We start from the raw sequence: 19,238 nt of genomic DNA, 5'->3' as shown, positions 1-19,238 counted from the left end.
TTCCTCTCTGGAGTCAGGGACCCTTCACCTCCTGCCTGTCTGGTGTAAACAGTCCTGGTGCTAAGAGGCTGGCAGCCATGCATACAACCTGCCAAGCTCACTCTACCTGGAAGGATATTTTCCCACCCTCCAACCCTGGGTCCGTGTTGACTTCAGGTCCCAGACCATTGCTCTTTCCCTATAGCCTTTCTCCTGCCTCAAGACTCCTCTGGAGCCTTAACTCCCCTCAACTTGTCAGAATTCTCCTTGGAATTCATGATGCCCTTCCCTCCCTAGAACTACTGCGGGTAGTATTTAACCGCAGATCCTCTCAGAGACAAAATGCCTTGCCCAGTGGCACACAGATCTATTGGGTCTGGACACAAGACTCCGCAGGCACCGGAAACAGAGGATGGACCCTCCTCTTGCAAGTTCCCAACCCAAAGACTACAGACTGTTCCTCAGGACACTCCCACACTCCCAGCTCGGGGACAGGGCACAAGCAGGAAATGCAGACTCAAGACACAGGACTGAGCCGGGGCTTAGGTGTGTTTATTTCTGTATAAATCATTACAAAACCACATCTGGGGCTGCTGCTGCCCCCCATTACCTCAGTGTGCAGGGCTCACAGCTGGCCAGTCTCCCACTCCTCGGCCTCCTCATGGCCATTACCCACTGCCCACCTAGCCCCAACCTTAATAAAGTGCTTGAACAAGAGATAGAACCCAGGTTACCCAGCTCCCATCTCTCTAGTCTCATCTAAGACTTGGGGAGGACTCTTCTCCCCGAAGCCCTCAGCCTCTCCAGACAAAGACTGCCAGGGGCCCTGGTGAGGCTGGCATACCCCTTCCTCTGCCCCAAAGGCTCCTTGGGCAGCAGGGAATGCTCTCCTCCTGGAGGGAGGGGCAGAGATACCTGGCCTTTCTAGAGCCAGGATAATGGCAGCTGGACCGAGGGGAGGGGCTCAGGAAACGGCTTCTTGTTTGTCCCGCTTCTGTCAGAGCTCCCCAACCACAGGGGCATCTGCACAAAAAAAATATCCTAAAGTTTCTAGAAGGAGGTGGGGAAGGGCTCCCCAGGCTCCCCACCCCTTAGGAAGTGGAGTCCCCCATCGGGAAATGGCAGCTGGGGGAATTTACACTTAAGCACAATGGAGAGTGAGGGTCTCTGTCTGCACATGGGAATGTGATGTCATCACTGCATGCCAGGAAGAGAAGAGGGCCTGTCCAAGGTCCCTCTGGAGGATGCCAAGAACTGGACACCCGCCTCCTACCTCCTAGGCCACACTACCAATTCTAGAACTCCACAAATTCTCTGGCCAGACCTCCTGGCAGCTCCTTACCCCGTACAGCATCTGTGATTCTGGCAACTGTGGGGCAACGCCAGTCCCCAGATCCTTGGGGCAGGAGCCCATTGTTCCAGCTAAGGAGGGAGTGATTTAGAGCCCATTCCTGGGGCTCTGGAGCAAGGCCTTATGGGAAAGGACATGTCCTAAGCTTCAGACTTCCTCAGAAAGACCCCTATACCCTGATAGACTATGCTCAGACCCTGACTAGATAAGAAAGACCCCGACACCCGATTAAACCATACAGAATTCCAAATCCCTGATTGGCCAACAGATAACTCCAGCCCTAATTGGCTGGAGAAAAAACCCTCATCAAGGCCCCCGTTTGACTGACCGAGAAATACTCCAGCCAGCCTGAACTGGCTGGAAGATGGCCACGGTCGAATGGTTGGGCCCAGAGCCACTTCTCCCGTATCTGTCTGAGGTCCATGGACAGGATATCTAGGTCCAGGAGGGGTGGGAGAAGGTGATGCCGTAGAGCTGGGCCCAGGATGAGAAGACCCTCTTCTCGGTGATGAAGCGGTGGTGGTTGCCCTTACGGCTGTGCTCATTCTGGATGTAGGTGACACACTCATCAGGCCCCTTGGGCTCATAGTAGTGGTATGGCATGCGCTGCAGGCGGGGCCGCTGGCTGGGCACAGCAAACAGGGAGTCAGGGACATTGTAAGGGGTCTTTCCTATTTCCACCCCTCACCTGCTTCAGTGCAGTAACTCTCTGCCCTTCCTCAAGCTGACCCCACCTATAAATATATAGGTGTGTGTGGGTGTGGGTGTGGGTGTGTATATGGTATATGGTAAACTAGGTTTGTGGAACCATCAAGTTTCTTTTCTTTTAAACAAAATGGAACCTTTTTCCTTTTCCAGTAGGGCAGCAGTCAGGGCTGGGGACGAGGCAGTGGTTAAGAACTGTGGACTCAGAGGCCTGGCACCCCTTACAGTTTCTGAGACCTTAGGTGCCTTCATTAAATGGCCTCCTCATGAAATCGGGAGGACAGATCCCTGGCATTTCGTGAGGAGTAAATGAGGCAGGAGATGATGCTTGGGGCATGGTCTGCACTCAGTAGAACATGGGCCTTTCATAGTCATCACCTCTGCAGAACAGCACCGGAAGCCCTGCCCCGGCAACATCTCTAAACCTCCCAGCTCCACCCTGTAACCAGTCACTGGGCGTGGTCCCCAGGGGCACTGGCCGGGACAGCTCACCTGCAGTAGTCGGGAGGGACCATGCCATACACGTGCACGTGGTCGCACAGCTCCACCGCGATCACCATGGTAAACCAGCCCGTGCTCAACCAGGAATGGGACTTTTCCCTGGGGGCAGAGAGGAGTCACAATGAAGGGACATGCAGGCAGGGACGGGGAGCAGGCAAGGGGATACGGTCAACCCCCACGGAGGTTCCCAGTGCTACCCAGGGTCTGTTCAGGCTCTCCCTCCCTTTCACACACCTGCGCACCACCCACCGTGACAGCACTCAGGAGGGAAATGAGGAGGGGCGCAATGGAAAGAGGGCGTAAACTCAAGAGGCTAATTACACAGGGCAGGCCAGGAGTAACCACGACTACAAAGCATGCTTAGCAGCAGCTGTGCCTCCCCTGGGACCAAATTCCTATGGGGATGCTAGTCAGAGAGGACAATGCTGAGATGAGCACAGAACTCGGCATAACGGGCAGCCAAGACCCTGGGGCTACAGCAGCCACCAGCTTTGTTGACTTAGTAAGCACTTGATAGGTGCTATGTCAAATACACACTGGAGTCCTTGGGTGGCATGAAAAGCAGAATGTAGACTATGTCATTCAGGATGTTTTGATGTTGACTACATCTTTTTAAAAATTATATACATAACTTATATAGATAACGTTATCTATTATATATAGTTGTTTTGTTTTGTTTCATTCATTTTGAGACAGGGTCTCTCTGTGTAGTCCTGGCTGTCCTAAACTTGCTATGTAGATCAGGCTGGCCTCGAATTTACAAAGATCCACCTGCCCCTGCCTCATGAGTGCTTGGATTAAAGGCATACACCACAACAGCCAAATACAATATTTATAGATTCATGTCTTGGGCATGTCTGTGTGCCAGCAGACAGCAGAGGGCATTAGGTCATGTGGAATTGGAGTTACAGGCAGCTGTGAGGAACCTGATGTGGGTGACGGAAACAAAACTCAGATCCTCTGGAAGAGCACAGGTGCTCTTAACCCCTGAGCCTCCTCTCCAGACCTAATTATATTTTACATTGAAGACAGTTTGCATGTATTTGAGGGCTCACTGAAGAAAACTATACTTCTGACAAGTCTGACAAAGAAAAAAAAGATGACACAGTTGCCAAAGATAGGAATGAAAGAAATGACTACACTCCCTTATGAATGCTAAAGGAGAAGACCATAAATAACTACATACATAAATCTGGCACCCGACAGAGACTCTGGCCCCTTTCTCTCCTAGCAGGGGTCAGAGGGTTGAAAGGAAGGTAGAGGCATTAAGAAATCCAAATAAATTAGAATTAAAGTAGCATCAACAGAACCGGGATGCTTTTCAGTGTATGACCTGATACTCATACCTAGAGAAAACAACTACAGCAAAGCAGCCGGGGTTGAAAATCCTAGCTAGTACAATGAGGCAGGAAAAAAAAGAAGAGGCAGAGATTGGGGAGGAAGAAAGAAAACTGTATCTGCATATAACATGATTATTAGTGTGTGAAAAATCCAAGATTCTACAAAACTCTCCTAGAACTAGTGAGTTTAACAGTCAACATATAAAAACTATTTTTTTTTTTAAACTACACACTAGCAAGAGGACCAGCTGGTGGCTCAGGGGCACAGCACTCACTGTGCAAATAAATGTCAGGACCCCAGACCCCCCAGCTCCCACCTAAACTCCAGGTGGTCATGGTGGCCCATCTGTAATTCAAGGTCCCAGGTTGGGGACACAGAGGTCCCCAGAGCAAACTGCCTTGCCAGTCTAGCCGGAACAGTGAGTTCTGGGCTCAGATGAGAGAGTTTTCTCAGTATATGAAATGAAGAGTGATCCAGGAAAACATCTGGCCTCAGCCTGGGCACTTTAAATGCCTGTGTGCACATATGCATGCATACTTGGACACAATATCCACATGTACAGACACACGTCCACACACGAACACATGAATACACATACATGTACACAGGAAAAGTAATCTAACAATAACTGGGAGCCAAAAATAAAAACTAAAAACTACCACTTGTAATAGCTACAAGTCTTTAAAAAGAATTAGGTGTAAAAGGGGCTGGAAAAAGCCGGGCATGGGTGGTACATGCCTGTAATCCCAGCACTTGGGGAGGCAGAGGCAGGTGGATCTCTGTGAGTGCAAGACCAGTCTGGTCTACAAAGCGAGTCCAGGACAGCCTGGGCTACATGGAAAAACCCTGAACCAAAAATCAAAAAAAATAAATAAAAAGGGGCCTGGAAAGATAGCTCGGTGGTGAAGAGCACTGACTGCTCTTCCAGAGGGCCTGGGATCATTTCCCAGAAACCACATGGTATCTCACAGCTGCCTGCAACTCCACTTCCGGGGGATAGAACACCCTTTTCCAACCTCTTCAGGCACTGAGTATAGACACATGCAGGCAAAAGGCTCATACAATTACTCTTAAAAGAGAAAATAAAAAGGTATAAACCTACCACCATATGTATAGAAGCTGTATGTTGAACATATTTTTAAATTACAAAGTTAAACATATCCTGTATTATTATTTTCATTAGCCTTTTGGACAAAGCTACCATTAATTGTACCCCACATTGTCTTTTTATAGGAGGGCCTGACCAGGCTTCTAGGGAGGGCTAGTCAGAGAAGAGTACGTTAGAAAAGATGTTTCCTCAGAAAAAGTACCTGTGTGCTTGAAGCAAGGCATGTTGGGAATAGTCTAGAGTCTAGACTCCACATTAGGCGCCAGACTCTGGTGAGAACCACTTAGAACAGTGGTTCTCAACCTGTGCTTTTCTACCTCTGTGGAGCCGCGTGACCCTCTCACAGGGGTCACATCAGATAACTGCCGATCAGATATTTACATTAGTACTCATCACAGCAGCAAAGTTGTAGTTATGAAGTAGCAATGAAAACAACTTTGGTGGTTGGAGTCACCACAGATGAGGGACTGTATGTATTAAAAGACTGCATGCAGCATTAGGAGGGTTGAGAACCACTGACCTAGAAAAGCACCAGGAACACCTAGCTACATAACCTTAGCACACAGCATTCTGGGAGCCCCTCGTCCCTTGGAATGGAGCATGCTGGGAAGAAGCCTGGGGGATGTGGAAGCAGGGATGCAGCCATGGCCAACACTCTGAAGATGACCCACCCTGACAGCTGAAGAGAACGGAGTAGGGGGGTGGGGGGGAGAAGGAGGAGTGGGCAAGAAGTGACTACGCCCTCAACACAGTGCATGCTGGGAGTATTGGGCCAAGGACGACAGCAGTGGGCAGGCGGGAGGCTGGTACCTGTCCTTGCCCGTCTCACCCCGGAAGAGGTCGTCAAACTGCTGCATGCGGGTGGGAGAGACGGCGTAGGCCTCCAGGTTAGGGAACGCCTGGCCCGCCCGCTGGATGACGCGCAGGAGGCTGCCCTGGGGCTTCTGCATCTTGTTTGGGGGCCCCCAGAAGATGAACACAGTTTCAGGGGTCCGGTTGACAAACTCCTGGGGCTTCCGCAGCACACGGAACACACTGGAATGCGCCACTACGCGGAAGGTGGTTTTGTTGCCGACGTCGGCCGAGTAGCCAGTGGTGGGGGCATCGTTCATGCGGATAGTGCACTCTGCCCGCTCAATCTCAGGGCCCAGTCTGGTGCCCAGCAGGTGGCTGGAGCTGGTGATAATCACACACTGGTTGCACCGGGAAGGCAGCGTCTGTGAGGCAAGGAGGGACCGGTATCAGGGTTGCTCTGTGCTGGGTGCTGCGCTCTACACAGCCAGGCTCCGGAGAGCCCGGGGCATTCGAAACCTTTCAAAGTGCATTCATCCTAGGTTCCGCAGACTCCTAACTAGCTGGGGACAGAGCAACGCGGGGCAGCCAGTTCCTCCCCTCGAGATGTGTGCCATCAAGGGCTAGGGTCAGATGGAAGGGGAGGAGGTCCTGCCCTATCAGCGGACTGGGGGAGGGGCATGAGAGAAGAGGGAGGGGAGGAGGGAAGAGGCTACAGCTGGGATACAAAGTGTATAAATTGTAACTAAAATAAATAAATAAATTAATTAATGTGCGCCATCTAGGCACCAGCAGAGGCTCTGGAGGTCCCAACCCTCCTTTGAGGCAGTTTATGGATGCTGGGGGAGGGGCTGAAGGAGCGAGAAGGGGAAAGAGAAAGTATGGGAGAATGGAAGATGACTGAAATATAGGCATGAAAATGTCCCAGGAAACTCGTTATGTAACTAATATAGGCTAATAAAAAACTTAAAGCCAAACCAAAACGGGAAAGTTTCAGTTGGGGAGACAGACAGCACAATACACAATAGGAAAAAAACATGGGGGAGGGCCATCAGAAACAGAGATGTGGCTTCTATAGAACAGACTTCAGGGCCACACCTGAAGAATAATGAGCTGCCACTTAGGAAAACTGCCCCGGGCCAGAGGGACAAGCACAAAGATAAGGCAGCACAAAAGGCAGAGGCTGGCGAAACCGGCTGCCCAGTGAGAACTCTCCCTCCCAGAGCCAGGTCGTTTCCCACAGCCTCCGACAAGCACCAGTGCCCCGAGCCGAGAAGTGCTAAGTCAGGCTCAGACTCCTTTTCCTTCAAACCACCTATACTCCACCTTCTTCCCTTTCGCTCTCATTCCTCTTAACACCTACTATGGGATCTCTTCCCAGGGACGGTGTGCCCAGAGCCAGCGGACAAACAAAGGTTCTGAAGAAAGCTCAGCAAGGGAGGGCGGCCTGAATATACAAACTTTACAGATACCCTACGACTGGTTAACTAAGCAGGTCCATTGGGGTTAGAGTGCCGAACCCTAACCATTAGAGTCCGGTCACATGACCTTTCTACGTAGCTGCAGTTTAGCAGGGGCTGGAAGAATCTCTGGCCTTCCACCTCAGCAGCTGGCACTCCATAAAGGGCAACCATTATTGTTCCCCGCTTTCGTGTTCTGTCAGCAGCTGGCACTCAATAAAGGGCAACCATTATTGTTCCCGCTTTCGTGTTCTCCAGAGCCACAGCAGTCTCCTCCCAAGCTCATGGCGGCGTGTCCCTAGTGATCCATGAAAACCTGATTCAGAAGGGTTTTTTTTTGTAGTTTGTTTCTTTTTTAAACACAGGGTTTCTCTGCGTAGCCCTGTCTAGTGAGAACTGTGTACATTTGGTTTCTTTAAACAAAAAAAACAAAACAGAAATGTTATGGGAATGCGTTTTCATTTTAGTCCCAGGTGTGGCAGCCACAGGCTTTCTCAGCAGCTGACTATGATTTGCCTCATGCTCTAGCAGGGGTATGCTTTTGCCAGCTGCAGAGAGTTTCTGCAAGTGTGTGACGTTGGGCGTCCAGGGAACTTTTCAGAGAAGATATAAATGCTGCTGTTGGCTGGCTGGTGGTTGGATGCTGTTGGCTGCAGTTTGTCAAGCAGTTGTGCCCAAAGAAATGAGGAGAAATCAGATATCCTGACATGGAAGATCAAACTTGCCCCAAGGAACTCGACACCCCTAATCGGCAGAAAGTAGTCTAATGATAACTTTGTCCCTTTTCCCCTTTATCTTTTTTTTCTCTCTTGTCTAGTGTTAGAGTAAGGGTGGAGAGAGGTGGAAGAGAAAAAAAAAAACAAAAAAACCCACAAAGTAGCAAACTCCAACTGCAGCCCTGGCTGTCCTGGAAGTCGCTGTAGACCAGGCTGGCATCTAACTCACAGATCCCCCTGCTTCTGCCTCCCAAGTGCTGGGATTAAAGGCATGCACCGCCACACCCAGCTAGAAGATATATTTTAATTTTTAAAATCCCATTTGTAGGGCTGGAGAGATGGCTCCGTGGTTAAGAACACTGACTGCTCTTCTAGAGGGTCCAGGTTCAATTCCCAGCACCCACAGAGCAGCCCACACAAACTGCCTGTAACTCCAAGATCTGACACCCTCACACAAACAATCATGCAGGCAAAACACCAATGCACAAAAAGGAAAGTAAAAATAAAATTGCATTTGTGTGTGTGCATGTACGTTTGAGGGAGGCATGCCATGCCACAACACCTGTGTAGGTCAGAAGACACAGGTGGAGTCAGAGTTTTCCTTCCACTGTGCGGGTTCTATTGATGGATCTAACTGGCTGGAGTCAAAGTTTTCCTTCCACTGTGCGGGTTCTATTGATGGATCTAACTCAAGTCATCAGGCTTGGCCGCAAGCACCTTTACTGACCTAGCCATCTCACTGGAACAAGATAACAAACTTTTAACACTAAAGACAGGGCCCTAGAGAGAACTAAGGCCTGCTGCAAAACACTTGACCAAGATCCTGCCCCAAGCAAAGGGCCATGATCTTGACCCATAGGCCTCTTCCATCCCCTCTAGGAGGCAGAGGGGCATCAGAAAGAAGAGTTGGGAGCTGGCATGTCGCCAGCCGGGGAACTCTCCACCCAGGCTGCTCTACCTTGTTGCCGAGGATGGGGAAGTAGGCGTTGGAGAAACTCCACTTCTTGAGGTTGATAGGCCGACGCGTCCGGCCCCGCAGGGAGCCGTAGTGGAAGACCTCGTTGGCACTGTTGGAGCTGTAGAGGATGAGGATGGTGATGAGGGCAAAGAGGACCACAAACACTGCTGACCGCTGCTCCTGGGGAAGGAAAAAGCCACTGAGGGTCCGGGCACACACACACACACACACGACAGGCTTAGGGCCCCACCTGCCGGCATCTCACCATGCCTTCCGTGCCAGACCAGATGAGTTCAGCTACCACGTCCTCAGCTGGCATTCCCCGTTTCATGTTCCTTCTTATGCTCCCCTCCCCCAGGCCTAGGGCTTCCTGTATATGAGACAATATCTTTCCAGTCCAGTCATGTCGCTGGCAGACTGCTCTCCCTTCAAACTAGACCTGTAGCTCTGGGTCCTGGTGCTGGCTTGGCCCTGTTCCCAGGCCCCTGGCTGAGGCCTGCAGAAGGATTCTCAAGGAGAGATCACAGCACGGTGTTGCCCAGTTACAACCCCAGTGCTTTGAGGGCTGAGGCCTGAGGATTGCTTCAGGGAATGAGGCTGCACCCGTGCTACACATACAGAGGCTTCCTATCTTGTTATTAGTCCCTAATCCTGTTGTTATTAGTCCCTAATCCTGTAAGGTTTGTTTTGTTTTGGCCCAGGCCACCTCCAAGTCACTATGTCATCAAGGCTGGCTTTGAGCTACTGCTCCTCCTGCCTCCACCTCCTAAGTGCTGGGAGGGCAAGCAGGCACCACGACAGCAGCGGTTTCTGTCGCAGACTCCGGGTTAGGCATTATAAGCTACCTAGCAATGATAAACCACACAGAGGATGTTTGTGTGTGTGTGTGGGGGGGGTTATAGCCATGAAGAACTTGAGACTACATCCTTGGATTTCTGTCTCCTCAGGAAGCAATCTGTTATAAAAATGAAGGAATATGGCACTTTTCACTCCACGGTCATCTGTTTTTTTGCCTGCTTGGTGAAAATGGATCTGGGCTGGTTAAGTATTTTTCCTTGCCAAAGCATCTTAAGATTTCAAGGCAGAGGGCACTAAAGAGACCCTGAAGGAATAAAGGCAGCCTGGGCAGGTCCCCCTAAATCTCTTTGGTTCCCACGGGGACCACAGGTTATTCAAAGTTCAGCTCTTCCAAGACATTCAACCATCTGGCAACACCCAGAAGCAGCCAGTGACTTCCCCGTTGGAAGTCTATGTAGTAGGAGATGCGGGCGACAGCTGTGCTTCCCCCAGCCTTCCCCTGGACTAGACTAATAGAACCACCTGCCCCACTTCCAAATCTCAGCGCTTGGGGAGGGGGCTCACGTCGGTCTCTGACCTAACAACCAGGTTGCATCCTGATCAACCCACTGCAAGAAATATCAGGAGAGAGATAAGGCACCTAATACATGCAGCCCACTGGGCAGTAACCTAACTCAGCAACAACCACACAGCAGGGTGTCAGCTGCCTCCTCAGGGGCTCACAGGAAGCTGCAGGCCTCCATCTTACCCAGCATCACCAGAGTAGGGCAATCAAAATGTCAAAGATCACAGTGCATGTCCCACTAAACGCTTTTCGTATCACCAAAATTCAGAAAGTCTAAGAGCCTAGGAGCTAGGGTTGTGGGTCAACTAGCATGCCTGAAGCCCTGGTTTGATTTCCCAGCATTACACAAACCAGGCCTGGTGGTATAGGCAGGAGGATTAGAAGTTGTAGGTCATCTGAGGCTAAATAAAGAAGCCAACCTGAGATATACTGGACCCTATCACACACAAACTTTTTTTCCCCTAAATCTAACCATGACAAGTCAGAGACTCCCACATTTCCTTTTGTTAGTTTTTTTTGAGATAGGTTTCTCTATTTAGCCCTGGTTGTCCTGGGATTAATTATATACACTAGGCTGGCCTTGAACTCAGAGTGATCCCCCTGCCCCTGCCTCTGAGCACTGGGATAAAAGGTGTGTGCTACCCAGCTTTCTGTTGTTTGTTTTTGAGACAGGGTTTCTCTGTGTAGCCCTGGCTGTCCTGGAACCCACTCTGTAGACCAGGCTGGCCTCGAACCCACACAGATCCACCTCCTCTGCCTCTTGAGTGCTGGGATCAAAGGTACGTGCCACCACACGGGACTTTACCATTATTTCTTATTGCTTCATGCCCGATTCCCATTGATAATTCTCTGTATTAAACTATTCCTGCCAAAGGACTGTGCTGTCTTTCCCCTGGACTAGACTAATAGAACCACCTGCCCCACTTCCAAATCACACACTCTGCCAAGGAGCCTGGGGAAACATGTTTGGGGATCAAACACATAGTAGGTGCTCAGGAAACATGAACAAATACATAACGAGGATTCAGGTACTCTGACTTTGAACACGGCCATTCCCCCAAGGCCCCTGCTCACACACACACACCCCAATTTCCTGCACAGCACCCCACAGAGGCCTTCACAGCCAGGGCTTTCCCACAGACAAGTAAGTGAAGCTTTAGGAACCAAAGAGAACCCTGGGCCTAGAGAGAAGCAAGAGCCTCCCACATCACTGGACCTCTCAGTGTCGGAAGCAGAGTTTGAACCCTGGTCTCCTATGTACTGACTCTCTCCTCTTTAGAGTGATGGTGCCGTGGCCCGGGCAGGTTAAAAGGAGTCCATTTCACAGAAGGTTGCGAGCAGCTCAAATGGGAATGAGAAATGAAGGGGACTTACTTTGTTGCTACTCATCTCTCTCCGGCGTCTGCTGAGGGGTAGAGGCCAGCGTCCTGCAGGTGGCCCGGGGGGCAGGGTTGTGGGGTCACACCTGCAAGCCACCAGAAAGGGTTATGGCCGGAGGCCCTCCCCTGAATGCGGCTGGATCACAGCTCGGGGCTGCGTTCATTTTGTCCCGGTTCCCACTCATACTTCAAGCAGGGAAGATCGAAAAGTTTCCCAGATCCTTGACTCCCTTCAGGGGCCACCTCACAGGGCTCTGAACCATCCGGCTCAATGCTCGGTCATCGGCCAGCGTGATCTTGGGGTCAAGAGCACAGCCATGATTCTCAGAGGGATAGTGGCGTTTCTGCTGCAACCACAGCCTTAGAAAGGCCTTCCTGCCCGGCCCAGCTGTGTGCCTCGCTCCCTAACCCTCTCCTCCCACAGCTGGGCCTAGCCCTTGCACGCTTCCATTCCCCCACCTGTAAGCTGACCATAAGTACTCGGATCCAGGCCACCTCCTCCAGCTGAAGGCAGAAAGGGATTGTGTAGAAAGGAAGAAAACGGATGCTCGGAGGGGATCCCCGGTTCAGAGCGTTCCCCTGGGGGCCTCCCGGTCCTGGTCACTATCTCCGCCCCCTGACCTAGCTGCTGTTTACTCCCACACCAGGAATAGCTGGAAACCTCAGGCCAGAGCGCCACACACTCACCCTGATCCTGATTGGCCAGGCCTGGCCCCTCCCATCGCCAAGCATGACCCCGCCCCGTGGCGATAAGCTCTGCCCTCTCTAGGCTTTGGGGTTCTCTTAGGCGATCCCTGCACCTCCAGCCCGAGACCCCGGATTCCCACCTGTCCCCACAGGGCAGTTCAGGACACCAAGGCTCAATCGGAAGGGAGGCGCGTCTTGTCCTTGGACTCAAGCCGTTATAGGGCAAAGGACAGGAACCCAGAATCCGGAATCTTAGGGTCGCTCCATCAGCCCTGCCAACCTCCAGCATTCAAAGCGCTGCCGGGGCTGGCAGCAGCTCCCAGATAGACCTCGGTCTTACTACCCTGTCCTGCGCATGCCCCGTGCTCCAGACCCACGCTCCGCTTTCCCACCTTTGCCTGAGCAGTGCCCTCAGCCAGGACCACGGTCCCCCTGGTCAGCCCCGTCACGGTCCTGCTCTGAGAAGGCCATGGTCAGAACAGCATATCAGGTGCCAGTGCGAATGTCGGGTCCACACTTACTGGCTGGGGGGCCTCGAGCAAGCCATGTGACCTCTCTGAGCCTCAGTTTCCTCATCTGTGAAACGGGAATAAGAACTGGTAACTACTGGGATGGCCGGAAGGAGACATTCAGATGTGACCAGGGGCGCCCGGGGCTTGAGAGTGCTCAATCAGATGCCCCTAGCCTTAGGGCTACTCCGCTCAGTGCCCGCCTCTGCACAAGCCACTGATACAATCCTCCACTGATACAAGCCAGGGACTCCCTCTACCTGGGAACAAGCCCCAGAGCCTCACGCTAAGCCTCGCCGGCCTACAGAGTCCTCCTGGCAACACCTGGCAAGGTGCTCTTGCTCCCCATTTCACAGATGAGGAGACTGAGGATCAGCGAGCCAACACGCCTTCCAGGCCGCGGGAGCAAGCCGGGGGCAGCTTTGTAGGTTCGTTTGTTTACAGGGCGGAGCCTGAAAAGGTCTCCCAGGGGGGTCCCCCTCCGGCCCCGGCGTGCGCCAGACGTCCAGTTCGGCCCGGAGCAGCCGGGCCCGGCGGGGAGCGACTCCGCCGGGGAGGTGGCAGCCTGGAGCCTAGACCCAGCCCCGAGGCTGGACGTGGGGAGGCTGGGCTCGGAGCCGACAGTGAGGGCCGCACCCTGAGCGCGCTCTGGGGCTTCGTTTCTCCAGGTACCAGGAGCCGGGGGTCCCCAAGTGTCGCGTGGGGGGCTCTGCCACGCGCCCTACTGCACCCCGGGGTCGAGCATCCTGACCCCGGCTCCGCAGGGGAAGGGTGCGGGGCCGCGGCAGGGTCCCCCCATCTCCAGGCGGTGGCCCCGAGAGCGTTTAGATCTCGGGGTGCAGTCAGCAAGGAGTGGGTCTCGGGGAGCCCCGGGGTCCCCCGCTTTCCAGCGGCTCTCTATCCTCCGAGGCGCAGGCACAAGCACCCTCCCCCTTGCCCGCCCCCGCGCCGCTCCCGCTCACCTCCGCCGGGGAGCGCCCGGCCCCCGCGGCCCCCGCACCCCCTCACATGGCGCCGGGAGCCGAGAACCAGGGTCCGCGCTGCCCAGGCCGCCCAGGCCCCGCCGCAGCTCCGACCCGCGGGGTCCTAGTGCCGACGCTCGCGGACCGGGCTGGGGCCAGGCGAGAGGGCGGAGCCTCCGGATGCTATTAGCCCCGCCCCAGGGAGGTGCCAGAGAGGAAAGATGCTCTCCAGCGTCCCGCCACCCCCACCCACCCCATCCGGAGTCTGGCCTATTTCTCTCTCTCCAGATAGATGGACGCCAGGACCTTGGGTGGGGAAACTGAGACAAGGAGGTCACTGGACTCGAACTCTAGCCATTAATTCCCTGGGCTCCCCAACGCTGAGAGCTCCCCAACGCAGCTGGTACATTACTTCATTTCCGTACCCCCAGAAAATGGAGAGAACACGGTCTCAAAACGTAGCTTCCGCTGGGTCTGGTGGTGCAGGCCTCTAAGCCCTAAGCCCAGCACTTAGTAGGTAGAACCCTGTTGCAAGTTCAAGGTCAGCCTGGTAGACATAGTGAGTTCCAGGCTGGCCAGGGCTGCATAGGGAGATCTTGGCTCAATCGTCTTCATCCTTATATTGTATTATTTTATGTAACCAAATGGAAACAACCGAGGACTGGAGAGATAGCTCGGCAGTTAAAAAATACTGGCTACACTTCCAGAGGACCTGGGATCCATTCCTAGCACAGTCCTAGGGGATCTGACGCCCTCTTCTGGCCTCCTTGGGAACTGCACGTGTTATGTGGCACGCAGCAAAACCCGCCATTCAAGTAAAATAGAATTAAGAACTGAAAAAAGTAAAGAGCCCCTTGACGGCTGAAGAGATAGTCAAGTAAACCAGACATGATGCCATGTTTTTGTTTTTCCAGACAGGGTTTCTCTGTGTAGCCCTGGCCGTCCTGAAACTCACTCTGTAGACCAGGCTGGCCTCGAACTCAGATCCACCTCTGGCTCCCAAGCGCTGGGATTAGAAGCCTGTGCCGCCGCCTGGCAAGGTTGTCCGTTTTTTGTTTTTAATGTTATGGAATCTTCACACCGTGGGATATTACACAGCACGATGGTGAATCTTGGAGACCTAAGGAGTGAAGAGTGTGGCCAGGCAGTGGTGGCGCATGCCTGTAATCCCAGCGTAGGGCCAGGGGAGTGGAGCGAGGATAATCAAGGCTATCTTCGGTTAAATGTCAAGTCTAAGGGCAGCCTGGGCAACCGAGACTCTGTTTGAGAAACAAAACACCCGTCTTCTTCCCCCATCTCCTGCCCTGTCAGGGTGCACCACTCGCTCGGCTGCACACTCCCCGCCACGGTGAACTTGGACTAAGCATCTACAGCTGTAAGCAGACCCGCAATTAAATGCTTTCTTTTGTAGGAGTCACCTTGGCTGTGGTGTCTCTTCACAGCAATAGAACTCTGACTAGGGCACAAACAGACAAAAGAGAAACCCACGCACCCCCGCCAAGAGCAGGGCATAGCCTTCGCCCGTATCACTGATTAAAATTTTAAAAGCACCGAGAGGTGTGCACGCTACAGTAACCATGGATATTGAGTTCTAGAGGCTTATAGCGTTACTGTGCATTATAATTTACAAGTACAGTGTAGACAGCTCAGCCTATCCCAAAATTGGAATATCACAACTTAAGGAGAAAAGTCCATGCCTGGTGGCTTACCAAGTTAAAAAAAAAAAAAAAAGTGCTTGCCACCAAGCCTGAGGACCTGAGTTTGATCCCTGGGACCCACATGGTGGAAAGAGAGAATTCACTCTTGCAGGTCGTCCTCTGGCCTCCTCGTGTGCGCTGTGACATTCGCACCCCCCTCCTCCACTAGATAAATAAAAGGTAACAAAAAGAAAGGTGCAAAAGAAGAAAGATTGCCGAGGGTGGTGGCGCATGCCTTTGATCCCAGCACTTGGAAGGCAGAGGCAGGCAGAGTTCCAGTCCAGCCTGGTCTACAAAGCAAGTTCCAGGACAGCTAGAGCTGCACACGGAGAGACCCTGCCTCGAGGGGGGTGGGGAAGCAGAAAGATTACAAATGAGATTTTTTTGTTGTTGTTCATTATGATAACATGCTTGGGCATGACTGGTCTCTGAGACCACCACAGGCCATCGCAGAGTATGCGGGAGCCAGTATGACTCAGGAGCTGGTGTTGGTTCAAACTTTGGGAGTCTGGCCTCAGGGAGTTTTATTTTAGGATGTGTGCGGTGGCATGGGCTTGTCAGCTCAGCTACTGAGGAAGCTAAGGTAGGGGATCTCAAGTTCTGTGCTATCTAGCCCCCCAAATAAAGTAAAACGTGAGGTGCAGTGGCCCATGAATATAATCCCGGCACTCAGGATCGGGAGGCAGGAGGATCAGGAGTTCAGGGCCAGCCTAGAGCTCAGACTGCTGCATGAGACTGTCTCAGAACAGCATGCTTATTTGGTAGAATGTTAGGATTTGAGCTGCTCTTTTTCTTCCCGTTGGGATTTGTATTACCCAAAAGTTTTTGTTTGTTTGTTTGTTTGTTTGTTTGTTTTTCAAGCTAGGGTTCATCTGTAGCCATGGCTAGGATCAAAGGCATGCTCCACCATGGCCTGGCTAGCCAAAATTTTACCGTAATAGTTATACAATCCTTTTTTGTTTGGTTGGTTTGGTTTTTCTACCACCCCCACCCCACCCCAGGGTCTCTCTCTGTAACCTTGGCTGTCCTGGAACTCACTCTGTAGACCAGGCTGGCCTTAAACTCAGAGATCCACCTGCCTCTGCCTCCAGTGCTGGGATTAAAGAAGCCACTGCCTCCAGGCTTGGTTTGGTTTTTAAGGATAGGGTTTCTTCATGCAGCCCTGGCTGTCCTTGAACTGGCTCTGCAGACCAGGCTGGTCTCAGATTTACAGAGCTCTGCCTATCTCTGCCTCCTGAGTAATGGGATCAAAGGCCTGCACCACCACCGGCTTGTTTTTGGTTTTGAGGCAGTCTTTTTATCTAGCCCTGGCTGTCCTGGAACTTATGTGGATGACTGGGCTGGCCCCTCCCTCCTGAGAGCCAGGATCAAAGCCATAACCACCCCCAGCCATACTCCTTTCATAGACAAGGTGGCTTGAAGCTGTAAGCCAGCAGTCAGGAGGTTGAGGTGGGAGAAATCACTGAATTTTGAGGCCATCTTGGGACACCGAGTAAAGCCATTTTTAGAAAGGAGTCGGGGAGCAGAAAGATTGCCCAGTAGTTAAGAGGACTGCTGCTCATGCAGAGAACTCAAGGTAGGTTCCCCGCACCCACATCAGGGAGCCCACCACCACTTCTAACTCCGGCTCCAAGGGTTCTGATGCCCTCTTCTGGTCTATGACACACGATTTACATACAAACGACCAGGCGCGCATTAATTATTTTATATATATGGGTGTTTTGTCTGCTTGTATGTCCATGTGTCACGTGTGAGCCTGGTGCCCACGGACGCCAAAGAGGACATTGGACCCCCTGGAATTGGAGTTACAGACAGTTGTGAGCCATGCAGGAATTGAATCTAGGTTCTTTGAAAGATCAGTCAGTGGTCTTAACTGCTCACCCACCCATACGCCTGTTTTGTTTTGTTTTATTTAAAGGTACTTTCTGTTTTTGAAAGATTTACTTTTATTTTGTGTGTGGGTGTTTTGCCTGCTCGTATATTTGTGTACCACGTGCATGCAGTGCCCTAAGCAGTCAGAAGAGAGCACTGGATCCCCTGGACCTGGAGTTCCACATGTCTGGGAGCCCGCCTGTGGGTCCTCTGCAGGAGGATAGACAAACTGATAGAGTAAACTCTCTCTCTCCAGCCCCCAGACTTTGCCTTTTTTTTTTTTTTCTTTTTGGTTTTTCAAACAGGGATTTTCTGATTGTCCTGGACTGGATTTGTAGACCAGGCTGGCCTTGAACTCAGAGATCTGCCTGCCTCTGCCTCACCCTCTTTGAATATAATTAGCCATGTTTGTAAATGCACTGAAAAGGCAGGAGATAGAATCCACAATGAACTGAGGCAGTAACTCCCTAGAGGTTGGTAAGAGGGGAGCGCTGCCATTACTTTTAGCTTTATGAACTTCTAAGTTGTTTGCACAGCATTAATTTAGAAAGTTATGGTTGGTTGGTTTTAGACAGTCTTACTAGCCCAGGGTAGCCTCAAATTTACTGTGTGGCCAAGGATGACCTTAATCTTACTACCTCCTTTCAAAGTGTTAGGATTATAGGCATGTACTGCCATGCCAAATCTACTTTGGCAAGTTAATCACACTTTGTGTTTGGTTTGGTTTGGTTTGGTTTGGTTTGGTTTGGTTTTTTGAGACATGCTTTCTCTGTGTAGCCCTGGTTCTCCCAAAACTTACTCTGTAGACCAGGCTGGCCTCAAACTCAGAGATCTGTCTGTCCGCCTCTGCCTCCGGAATGCTAAAGTTAAAGGCATGCACCACCACTGCCCAGCAATAACACTTAAAAAAAAAAACAAAAAAACCACTTTTTTATTACAGCAGGTGTGATGTAACTGGCTGCTCTTCCAGAGAACCTGGGTTAGAGTCCCAGCACACACAAGGAGGCTCACAACCATCTGTAACTCCGGTTCCAGGAAACCCAATGCTCTCTTCTGGCATCCAGGGGCACCAGGCACACATGGAGTACACAGATACATATGTGGGAAAAACACCCAAATACATAACATAAATGTATTAATTTTAAAACTGGAGGAAAAAAGTAAGTGTGTGTGTGTGGTGTATGCATGTGTGGTAAACGACCTCTAGCCATGATGGGAAGCAGGCAGCCCGACTAGAGTGGACGGAGGACATAGGAGCCCTGCCCTCTAGTGTCCCCCTTACTGCTCCCTCAGCCGCCTACACTCCAGGCTTCCTGGCCCCGCCCTGCAGCGCAGAAAGGAAATCACAGTGGGTGGTGCTGAGGAGGAAGACGGAAGGGCAAGCGGAAGAGCAAGCTAACAATTTGATGAACGTCACTGCTAAGTGCTCAGGGACCAGAGGGCTCTCGCAAGCTAGGAAGGACGGCAAGCAGGGTCCCCACCACAGCCCCGCTCCCTACCTCAGGCCCTGCTAGGGACTCTGAAAATGGAATGGAAGGATGCTTAAGCCCAGACCCAGACCAAAGCAGACCTGGAGACCCCTACTTCTGGAGCACGCCACTGTCCCATTGATTACTGGACTTGTTCCAGGAACGTTGGCTTCTCTTCCTAGTCTCCAAGAACAGTAATACCCCCTTTCTGGTGCCAATGATGGAGTTGAGAGTCAGAGCACACCTTTAATCCCAGCAGAAGCAGGTAGATCTATGTGTTAGAAGCCAGCCTGGTCTACAGAGTGAGTTTCAGTACAGCCAGGGCTACACAGAGAAACCCTGTCTCAAAAAATGAAACAAAAACAAATGGGTGGGGGTCCATAAGGTCC

General features: G+C 51.9%; 1 protein-coding gene across 10 annotated transcripts; it reads right to left on the bottom strand.

Moving 5' to 3' along the window:
- Window positions 1-510: 510 nt before the first annotated feature.
- St6galnac6 (ST6 N-acetylgalactosaminide alpha-2,6-sialyltransferase 6) lies at window positions 511-13,963 on the bottom strand. Of its 10 annotated transcripts, none has more exons than XM_021659899.2 (7): window positions 13,812-13,963; window positions 12,862-12,916; window positions 11,649-11,739; window positions 8,912-9,091; window positions 5,796-6,202; window positions 2,528-2,635; window positions 511-1,955 (listed from the first exon to the last, which is right to left on the bottom strand). In XM_021659899.2, exons 2-7 carry the CDS (start codon window positions 12,885-12,887, stop codon window positions 1,766-1,768), a joined length of 1,002 nt encoding a protein of 333 aa, XP_021515574.1. In that variant the 5' UTR covers window positions 12,888-12,916; window positions 13,812-13,963; the 3' UTR covers window positions 511-1,765. The 10 variants fall into 10 exon arrangements, with proteins under 10 accessions (XP_021515574.1, XP_060245924.1, XP_021515297.1 ...); XM_060389941.1 differs by having other exon boundaries at window positions 511-1,951; window positions 8,912-9,029; window positions 12,733-12,916; window positions 13,812-13,958; XM_021659622.2 differs by having other exon boundaries at window positions 511-1,951; window positions 12,733-12,916; window positions 13,812-13,957.
- Between the last annotated feature and the right edge of the window lie 5,275 nt (window positions 13,964-19,238).

This window comes from Meriones unguiculatus, chromosome 8 (assembly GCF_030254825.1).
Source record: "Meriones unguiculatus strain TT.TT164.6M chromosome 8, Bangor_MerUng_6.1, whole genome shotgun sequence".
NCBI lineage: Eukaryota > Metazoa > Chordata > Mammalia > Rodentia > Muridae > Meriones > Meriones unguiculatus.
The sequence above is the reverse complement of the archived record's forward strand: the minus strand, read 5'-3'. Positions and strand labels throughout refer to the sequence as shown.